This window comes from Cryptomeria japonica, chromosome 9 (genome assembly GCF_030272615.1).
Source record: "Cryptomeria japonica chromosome 9, Sugi_1.0, whole genome shotgun sequence".
NCBI lineage: Eukaryota > Viridiplantae > Streptophyta > Pinopsida > Cupressales > Cupressaceae > Cryptomeria > Cryptomeria japonica.
Window position 1 is genome coordinate 95,180,512 of NC_081413.1, and position 10,477 is coordinate 95,190,988.

General features: G+C 32.1%; 2 protein-coding genes across 2 annotated transcripts; both read left to right on the forward strand.

The window, feature by feature from the left end:
• Nucleotides 1-3,560: 3,560 nt before the first annotated feature.
• LOC131077910 (LOB domain-containing protein 1) lies at nucleotides 3,561-4,476 on the forward strand. Its single transcript, XM_058015498.2, has 3 exons — nucleotides 3,561-3,675; nucleotides 3,843-3,973; nucleotides 4,189-4,476. The coding sequence occupies exons 1-3, from the start codon at nucleotides 3,588-3,590 to the stop codon at nucleotides 4,474-4,476; spliced, it is 507 nt and encodes a 168-aa protein (XP_057871481.2). The 5' UTR covers nucleotides 3,561-3,587.
• A 1,219-nt stretch (nucleotides 4,477-5,695) lies between these two features.
• LOC131858292 (LOB domain-containing protein 1-like) lies at nucleotides 5,696-6,999 on the forward strand. The gene is made up of 3 exons (XM_059211486.1): nucleotides 5,696-5,845; nucleotides 6,348-6,497; nucleotides 6,712-6,999. The coding sequence occupies exons 1-3, from the start codon at nucleotides 5,696-5,698 to the stop codon at nucleotides 6,997-6,999; spliced, it is 588 nt and encodes a 195-aa protein (XP_059067469.1).
• Nucleotides 7,000-10,477: the final 3,478 nt, after the last annotated feature.

Sequence of the window (10,477 nt, forward strand, 5' to 3'; positions counted from 1 at the left end):
AGATATTACTAAGGTTCATAACATGTGCCTTTTCCTTCAAGTAAGGCCAGTTCTTTGTAGAAAATAAGTATGACAAATTGGATGGCCCTTCCATGAGGTAGGATAAAATTGAATTTTGTTGGGACCTCTTAAGCTAATTTCAAGGCCTTAGGTTTAGGTTGCATTATAAGGGATGAGGTGAGAGTCATTCTTTGGGCCTTCTCAAGAAAATTATAGGATGAAACCAATAATGATGTTGGATTTCATGTGTTGTAAGAAGGTCTCAAGCCTTGTGAGAAGAAAAAATTAAGCTAAATAGACATCAAAGGAGACTCGATGGTTTGAATTAATATAGTTTCTTCTCATATAGATTGTAGTTTGGAAATTTCTAAATGGATTGCTTAGGTGATATGTTCACTATTGGATAAGCTGGGAGACTTCTCTTAGAAAGTTGTTATCAAGTTAAATGAATGCGGGGGTAGAACTTTTATCCAACCAAAGGATTGTTTTGTTGGTTGTAATTATGGTTTCATATAGATTAGATATATGGCTAGGTTTTAATAATTCTATTTAAGCTAATATATCTATATTACATCCTATGTGAACTATCTTATTAGTTGTTATGTTCTTTTTTGTCTATCCCAACAGTAGATTATAATATATTTTTGTTACACATTGTTGATGATTTATAATAAAGGAAGAGTATAATGAGATATGTGATTACTCTTTTTTGTATCTCAATTATAGTGTAAAGTTTTGATCAAGAGAAAGAAATGAAGATGCTTAAATGAGGTGTGAAGGCATATATTAGTCATCTTTTCAATATGATTTTTCCCTTGACTATGGGTGCAATAATATAAAAGATATAGGAAGGAAAAAATTAGAGGTTGGACATGTACATGATACTATAATTTTTAAGTCTCCCAAGATGGTATCTATTAACATGCTAGGACAAAAATGCATGACAAACTAAGACCAATCAACTATGTTCACATCTCATAGAGGGAAGCAATGTTTAAATCCATCTCCTACTATGAGAGAGGTGTATAGGCATAATATTGGCGGTGTTTTGTACCATATTAATTTAAAAAATAATATGGATTCCAGGTTTTATTTGAAGCTATTCTCTAAAGGGATTTTCAAGGGCAATTTGGAGAGTTTTAGGAAATTTATGGTAGACAAACCTAATCTACTATCACCCCACTAATTGAAGAGATTAATGGAACTAAATGAGGTCCTTTTATTCCTTTTTTTCATGTAAATTAGTTAGTGTGGAAAAATTATCTATTTAACACATGTATGCATTTCAATTTGGATGGATTTAGTATATATGACTAAAGATGTTGGGAATTGATTTATCTACATGTAGAAAAATAGGGGCTTGTCAAGAATGACTCTAAATTTATTAACTAACTATATTTTTTTCTAATTTAAATATATGCCTACAAAAATGAAAGACTTTGACTATATACACTAATAATATCTTTCTTTGTTTTGGGTTCATACTTAGAAGTGATAATATAGCAAGATTGTTTGACTTTTTAATATAGATAATCTACTAGAGAATTTACAATCATTACAAACATGCCTTGGTTTTTGGTACCCATGTTTGAAGGGCCCTGTTAAGAGATGACATTGGTAATTTGCTAAGAAAGGGTTGGTTCACTTTTGGTCAAGCTCCTAGATGTACTAATTTACCAATAATGAACTAAGATAAAAACTAGTAAGAAAGAATGCAAAATATAACTAGGATGATGATACATGCTAACAATACAATTATCTTGCTTTGTGATGTCATTGATTAGATTGGGTGTTCCAATTTTAAAATACTTATTCAAATTAATTATAAACAAATATTTATGATAACTTAAAAATATTCTTTAGGATAAAATTGAATCAAAATATTAATTTAAAATAAAAATAATGATTTGAATTTCATTCAAAATCATTTCAAACATTATTTTTTTAAATAAAATAATTATCTCATTCTATTATATAAATATTTTTTCTTGATCAATAAAAGGCCGGAGCCAAAATATTTTATTAAATTATAAACAAGATTACATTCTCCGCTTAGCGCGGGCGTCGGTAGGAAAGAGTGGAGAGGAGAAAACCTCTAGCCTTGCCTGAGACATTAAGTCCAGTTAGATAATGCATCTAAACCTCAACAACAATTATAATTACAATATAACCTTTTGACTCTTTCTTTCTGGATTAAGCATACTCTTGTAGGCCCAGATGATTTTCACTCCCTCATCTCATTTTGTTGCATTAGTATTCCATCATGGAAATTCTCCTATCAGCATTTTGCCTTCAATCTCGCTAGTATCTTTCCTCATTTATCTTGACACCTAGACTTTCTACTAGCTCTGTCACCTGCAAAATAATCTCAACACTGTTCTACAACAAACCACTTCATGATTTGTTAGCCCAAATAAATCAAACAATTTTCATATTCCATGGTTTGCTTAACACTTTCCACTACTGCTATTACAACCATGGTATCTTTTATATTGAGACAACAGAGAATCCTTTTAATGTTGACTTCAAGATGAAAGATTACCCAGGTTACAATTGTGAGAAGTGAACCTGTCGAGATTGTCATATAGATCCTTAACACAGCCTTGTATATCATTAGTTCCAGGATAAACATCTCTTATATAATTAAGTCAAAGAGAATATTAACATAGCAAGAGCCTAAAAAGAGAGGATAATCTATCCTCCCTAAAGAGTTGGAAAAACAAGTTTCAATCCTATTTTATTTCCATAAACAGGAGATTTCAGTTTCTTTCCACAAAGGATGACCTCCAAATCCTTTCCAGAGACTATGTGTGAAGCAATATATATGCATATGTGTGTGAAGGGTCTAAGTCCCAGAGTCCAACTTGTGTGGATCATCAAGAAAGTTTTGAAACAATTGTTCACCCTTATACCAAGGTTACCCTAGTTCCTAAGAGAACCACACCATAATTGTAAGTAGGTAAGATAATTATATTATTTGTTTTTCAAAATTAGCTAGAAATTCACCCTGAGAATCTGAAAGAATTAGTAAAAGTAAGGGCCATCCCCGCCTACCTTTGCCTATACATATAAATATATAAATTAGCCAGAAATTCACCCTGAGAATCTGAGAGAATTAGTAAAAGTAAGGGCCATCCCCGCCTACCTCTGCCTATATATATAAATACATATTTATGTGTGTGTGTGGAAGGGAGCTATGACACAACTCAAATTTTTATTATATAAATATTATCTTCATAAAAATAATGCTAATTATCTCTTCCATTTTCTATATAGATATTTCAAAGATATACATATAGATACAAAACTTAATAAAAAATTGAAATGATTAATGTTTTATTAATATATAGATATTCAATAAAATACCTAATATTATTATAATTTATAATGAAAAGTTGCATACCGACATGAAAATTGCATACCCAAAAATCTTTATCGGCATAATTAACTGTAAACAGTAATTAATTAAAATTCAACTCCGTCGAACATACTACATGCATATTTTTTATCATAAAGAATAAATTAATTCAAATTCAAACATACGGCTAGCATCCTGGACAGACAATACGGTGACATTTCAGGGTCACATGGCGAACATTTTCAATTTACACAATTTACACACCTGCAAATTCCCCGGAGTGCCTGCCAGCAACAACATATTTTATCTATTTATGAGTAAAGTTCATTTTCCAAATCGATCTCATCTCTTATAATTTTACATATTTACTTGCAGCTTTGTATAGGACTCTCATCTTCTAGCTTTACTACTAAAAGCTGTGTAAAATTTTGTTCTTGCTGCTTATTTCAGCTGGAAATGTCTCGTATTGTTTATCCCTGCGCAGCTTGTAAGATTCAAAGAAGAAAATGTGGAGATAAATGCGTGCTTGCTCCTTATTTTCCACCAAATGATCCTGAGAAATTTGTAGCAGTACACAAGATATTCAGAGCAAGCAAAATTGTCAAAACCCTACAGGTATCGATCGATTGCTTTCTGTTTTGTTCTTTTCGATGAAAATACTACCTTTAGAGTTATTCATTTTCTTAAATTTAGGATTATTTAGGGCAAAAAACTGAGCATTTATTTAAGCGAAGTAGAGATAAATGGCGGAAACCCTTGGCAAATAAGGGTAAAATATAAGACGCCTGATCGAATCCGGTGGTTCTTTTTCTGTTATTTTGATAATGCAGAGTATTCCGGATGAGAAAAGAGCAGATTATGTAGCAAGCATGGTGTATGAAGCAAATGCTAGAATGAATGATCCAATCTACGGTTCCGCTGGCGCAGTTTGTCAACTGGAGAAGCAAATTTCATGCCTTCAATCGCAACTGGCAGCTGCGAAAGCAGATCTGCTCAACGCACAGACTAATCTTGTGTCTCTGGCGACTGGATTTCATTATGGCTGTGAAGCGGGAAACACATTGCTACAGAATAAGGATAACCTAAACTTTTTGCAAGAAGATACTGCAAAATTTTGATATAAGAGCAGTGTTGTTGCGATCCAATAAAAATATATTGTTGTAGACAAGTTCTGTTTTAGTTTTTTCTTCTTATAGCACGTTGTTTTTCTTCATCAGAAGTGTTGTTTCATTATTGCTCCTGTTTTTTATTTCTTTTATATTTAATAGCAAATGTATCATTTTATAATTGTTTTTTTTTTTAAATAGATAATTTATTTAAATTCTTTATTAAACAAAAGTAATCTAGATGATTTAATTACTTTCATAATTCTTTATATAATATTATTTATAAACTAGTTAACTAATATTTCAAGAATAGTTGTAATCAATAAAAGTTGGGTACAGTTATTTATTAGGAATAAACTAGTGAAAGTAAGCTAATATTTTCAACACCCTCTCTTAAGAGTTTAACTTCAAACTAATCACTTCCAAATTCACTCTTGACAGCTAAATATCTACTTTATGTAGGGCTTGTAAAAACTTCACAAATTGTTCATTTGATCTAGAAAACGTAACTTTGATTCCTCTATAATTGACTAGTTCTCTTATGAAGTGATATATCATGTTAAGGTTTTTAGTTTGATGAAACCACGATTCTTTCATAGAGATATACTATAATTGTTGTCATATTTTTTAATTTCTCTTTCTTTAAATCATATAGCATTCTTCTCATGCAAACTACTTGACATGCTATTTTGATGTAGTTGCTACATATTAAATGTCTACTCTAAAACGAGAGACAAAGGGTTTTTTCTATGAGGTCCATGACATTGCTCTAGAACGACAGTAGAAACATTTTTTTTTAAAGTACTTTTTATGATCAATGTTTCTTCATTTAAAGTATACAACTAAACCAAATTCATTAGATGCACCACATAAAATACCATGATCTTTTTTTTTTGCTACTAATACATCTCATAATTATCTTTCTAGCTTGCAAGTGAGTGGCTTTTAGAGTCATCATGAAACACTAAAGAAAACTTAGTATATATGTAATGTTAGACATGATAGCCATTAAATACATCAAATTGCCAATCATATCTTATACAATCTTGGGTCCACATTGTTGCTAGGCCTTTTTTTTTTTCAATTTCATATCCATGATAACAAGTGTCGTATAAGTTTATAACATGGCATTATCAATATCTTCAAGATATCATTATGCATATGTATATATGTATATGTATATGTATATGTACATGTGCATGTGCATTTACATGTATATGTATATGGATATATGTCTGGTATTGTTTATCCGTGCGCAGCTTGTAAGATTCAAAGAAGAAAATGTGAAGATAAATGTGTGCTTGCTCCTTATTTTCTCCCAAATGATCCTGAGAAATTTGCAGCAATACACAAGTTATTTATTAGGAATAAACTAGTGAAAGTAAGCTAATATTTTCAACACCCTCTTTTAAGAGTTTAAGAGTTTAGCTTCAAACTAATCACTTCCAAATTCACTCTTGACAGCTAAATATCTACTTTATATAAGGCTTGTAAGAATTTCACAAATTGTTCATTTGATCTAGAAAACATAACTTTGATTCCTCTATTATTGACTAGTTCTCTTATGAAGTGATATATCATGTTAATGTTTTTAGTTTGATGAAACCACGAATCTTTCATAGAGATGTACTATAATTGTTGTCATATTTTTTAATTTCTCTTTCTTTAAATCATATAGCATTCTTCTCATGCAAACTACTCGACATGCTATTTGATGTAGTTGCTACATATTAAATGTCTACTCTAAAACGAGAGACAAAGGGTTTTTTCTTTGAGGTCCGCGACATTGCTCTAGAAGGACAGTAGAAACATTTTTTTTTTTTAAATCATAAATGCGTGCTTGCTATATGTATATGTATATATATACATGTACATGTATATAGATATGGATATCCTGCACAGCTTGTAAGATTCAAAGAAGAAAATGTGGAGATAAATGCATGCTTGCTCCTTATTTTCTGCCAAATGATCCTGAGAAATTTGTAGCAGTACACAAGTTATTCAGAACAAGCAAAATTGTCAAAACCCTACAGGTATCGATCGAATGCTTTTTGTTTTGTTCTTTTCGTCAAAATACTGCCTTTAGAGTTATTCATTTTCTTAAATTTAGGATTATTTAGGGCAAAAAACTGAGCATTTATTTAAGCGAAGTATAGATAAATGGCGGAAACCCTTGGCAAATAAGGGTAAAATATAAGACGCCTGATCGAATCCGGTGGTTCTTTTTCTATTATTTTGATATTGCAGAGTATTCCGAATGAAAAGAGAGCAGATTATGTAGCAAGCGTGGTGTATGAAGCAAATGCTAGAATGAATGATTCAATCTACGGTTCTGCTGGCGCAGTTTGTCAACTGGAGAAGCAAATTTCATGCCTTCAATCGCAACTGGCAGCTGCGAAAGCAGATCTGCTCAATGCACAGGCTAATCTTGTGTCTCCGGTGACTGGATTTCATTATGGCGGTGAAGCGGGAAATACATTCCTACAGAATAAGGATGACCTAAATTTTTTGCAAGAAGATACTGCAAAACTTTGATATAAGAACAGTGTTGTTGCGATACAATAAAAATATGTTGTTGTAGACAAGTTCTGCTTTAGTTTTTTCTTCTTATAGCACGTTGTTTTCCTTCATCAAAAGTGTTGTTTCATTATTGCTCCTTTTTTTTATTTCTTTTATATTTAATAGCAAATGTATCATTTTATAATTATTTTTAAAAAAAATTAGATAATTTATTTATTCTCTTTTAAACAAAAGTGATCTGATTTGATTACTTTCATAATTCTTTATATAATATTTTTTATAAATTACTTAACTAATATTTCAAGAATAGTTGTAATCAATAAAAATTGGGTACACCCTCTCTTAAGAGTTCAGCTTCAAACTAATCACTTCCAAATTCACTCTTGATAGCTAAATATCTACTTTATATAAGGCTTGTAAAAATTTCACAAATTGTTCATTTGATCTAGAAAACATAACTTTGATTCCTCTATTATTGACTAGTTCTCTTATGAAGTGATATATCATGTTAATTTCTCTTTCTTTAAATCATATAGCATTCTTCTCATGCAAACTAATTGACATGCTATTTTGATGCAGTACAGTAGAAACATTTTTTTTAAAGTGCTTTTTATGATCAATGTTTCTTCATTTAAAGTATACAACTAAACCAAATTCATAAGATGCACTACATAAAATACCATGATCTTATTTTTTTGCTACTAATACACCTCATAATTATCTTTCTAACTTGAAGTGAGTGTGTTTTAGAGTCATCATGAAACATGAAAGAAATCTTAGTATATATGTAATGTTAGACATAATAGCCATTAAATACATCAAATTGCCAATCATATCTTGTACTGTATACACCTAAAAATGGTTTGAAGATAATTAAATAAATAAGCAATTATTTAATTAATTTCCCTTCCTAATTTAATTGAATTCATTAGGCAATTTGATTAAATTCTCCCTTTCATCTACTTATTAATAAATCTAAGCATTTATTTAATAGGTTCATTTCAATAGTTCCCTTTAATTAATTAATTCAAATTAATTAATCCTCCCCCATCTTCAATCAATCATTCTAATCCTCTAATTAATCAAAACAAATCAATTTATGAGTTGTTGAAAATTAATTAGTCTTTTCCTATTATTTGAATTTTTAAATTCAAATTACCCACATGCCTCCTAACTTCCAACCACCCAACCTAACCATCCCTCTAACCTAACCCATTCCACCTAACCTTCGATTTAACTAATCGTATCCTATCTTGCACATTCTAAGCTCCTTATCCTAACCTCCTATGGTGTGGATATTTTATTCTTGAGACACATGGCACTTTGGCCACATGTCTCCTCTCTTGGACACTTTCCCTTTTATGAGAAAATCTCCTTGACACTTGTCACCACAGAGATGACAAGTGTCTCTTCCTCCAACCTCTTTTCCAACCTCCTCCAATTTCACCCTTGATATCTTCAGACTCAATCTTGATCTTTGATTCCTGCCACCTCACCCCTAGCCTTGGAAACCCTATAAATATCCCCCATTTTGGAGCAATAAGGATCCCAATCTCATTTCATCTTATGCATTGTTATTATAGGCAGATCCCATCTCTTTTCATCTTATGCATTGTTACTATAGGCATATCATTTGAGCATTATTGTTATAGGCAATTGTATTAACTTAATTTGATCATTTTCTAGCATAATTGTTGAATCATGTAGCTTAATCAATCTCTTTTCTATCTTAATTGCATCATCATCATATCTTAATCATACATATCATTAGCTTAATTAGTCTCTTGGATCAATCTAGCATAATCAATCTCATCTTTGCATATCATCATCATTTCAAATCCTCTATCTAGGTGTAGTCAAGTCACTAGGATTGCTTATCCAGATCTGAGAGCAAATCCATACTCGCATCTCTTAGGAGGTGATAGGTTGCTTTGTCATGGTTCATCCTTATTTGCTTATCATTTTCTAACCATGCTTTTAATGATCTATTAAGAGTTTTGTGTTGCAGTTGTAGGTGTCACACTTCACAGGCACGACATTTTGGCGCCCACTGTGGGGCCAAAAATCTCATTTTTGGCCTCTCAAGCATCATCAAATATTTATTTTTGGCCGAGTCTAAATCAGATTCTCATACGAGTTCCTTTTCAGCCTCGTACGAGCTCCTTTGTGCACCTAGACGAGAATTATTTCTTACTTGTATGAGCTTTTAAGGATACTGAATTGTCATACTAGCTCCATTTTGCACTCTTATGGTCACAGAAGGATACTCGTACGATCAGGTAAATAGTGACGTATGAAATTTTGCTTCTGCATTTTCAAAGCAAATTGCATTTAAGGGTTTTCATGCTTTAATTTGACTATTACTAATGCTAACCCTGGTCTGTTTGTGAGTTTTTCGGCAGCCTAACGAGTTTTTGTAGGACAATTGTCAAAGATTATGCTTGCCAAAGCTTCATTTCACCAAAACACATCATGACTACTAATGCATCTATTTTGCAGGTTGCCTAGGAGAACTCAACCAAACTTTTTGTCTTCTTTAAAAATTTTAGGCACACTTGTTTTTGCTAATGGAAATGAACAATCATTTATTGTGTGTTTTGATGATAGACAAGTATGCTCTCACCTTCCTTAAGTGATCAAAAAGCTAGACTCATCTTTTTCTTTCATTAGTGCATATCTTTAGCAAGCCTGCCCTCCCGAGGAGCTAATAACTCTAAGCCATTAAGGTCGATGAGAGGGGAATGACTAATGCCAAATACTCCAACCCGCTATAAAATAAACATGATTTGATGAAAATCAAGTCAACGATAGTGCTCAAGAATAACTCTCCTTCGTACCTTTGGGTATATCAAACCTTGGTTTTCAAGGCTGGGAGACCTCTTAATTGAGTTTATATCCCGACGTGTCAAATGGATCCCTTACTAGTTCCAATTAAGATTAGAAGCTACCTGATTCACCTCCGAAAGGGTGATAATCTTTGTACAAGAGAGATAGTAACTCTCCCAAGACACTTGCCATATCATGCCCCCATTAGTGTTTGGAGTCGGATAATATGCCTTTGAGAATCCATTACGTGAGACTTAGTGGTCGTATTCTGATTAGCTATTGGGTGTGTACCTAAGTTTGCAAGCAAAGGTTTTCTCTCTCATCCAAATTCCTTAGGTAGCATAATGTGCTTGAGGTCACTTATCATATCGTGTGCTTGCTGTGTCTTCATCCTTGAAACAAGAAAATCAGACATCTAAAACTAGAAAACAAAAGCAAAACATCAAACTTCAATGATCAAAAATCTATCCAAACAACATTTTTTACCTCTGTTCTATCTTGAGTTGCATGATCTTGTGTTTTGTCATACGAGCCTTCTTGTTTGTCGTATGCTTTAGCAAGTTTTTTCATACGAGCCTTCTTGTTTTTCGTATGGTTTAGAAATTTTTGTCGTACAAGGCCTCTAGTTTATTGTTTTGCTTAGTGGGAATTGTCGTATGAGCTTGTG

Coding starts and splice junctions, on each gene's coding strand:
- LOC131858292 (XM_059211486.1), top strand. CDS start 5,696: ATGTCTGGTATTGTTTATCCGTGCGCAGCTTGTAAGATTCAAAGAAGA. Junction 5,846..6,347: donor TTAGGAATAAACTAGTGAAA/GTAAGCTAATAT, acceptor ACATGTATATAG/ATATGGATATCCTGCACAGC. Junction 6,498..6,711: donor AAATTGTCAAAACCCTACAG/GTATCGATCGAA, acceptor TTGATATTGCAG/AGTATTCCGAATGAAAAGAG.
- LOC131077910 (XM_058015498.2), top strand. CDS start 3,588: ATGGCGAACATTTTCAATTTACACAATTTACACACCTGCAAATTCCCC. Junction 3,676..3,842: donor CATATTTTATCTATTTATGA/GTAAAGTTCATT, acceptor ATCCCTGCGCAG/CTTGTAAGATTCAAAGAAGA. Junction 3,974..4,188: donor AAATTGTCAAAACCCTACAG/GTATCGATCGAT, acceptor TTGATAATGCAG/AGTATTCCGGATGAGAAAAG.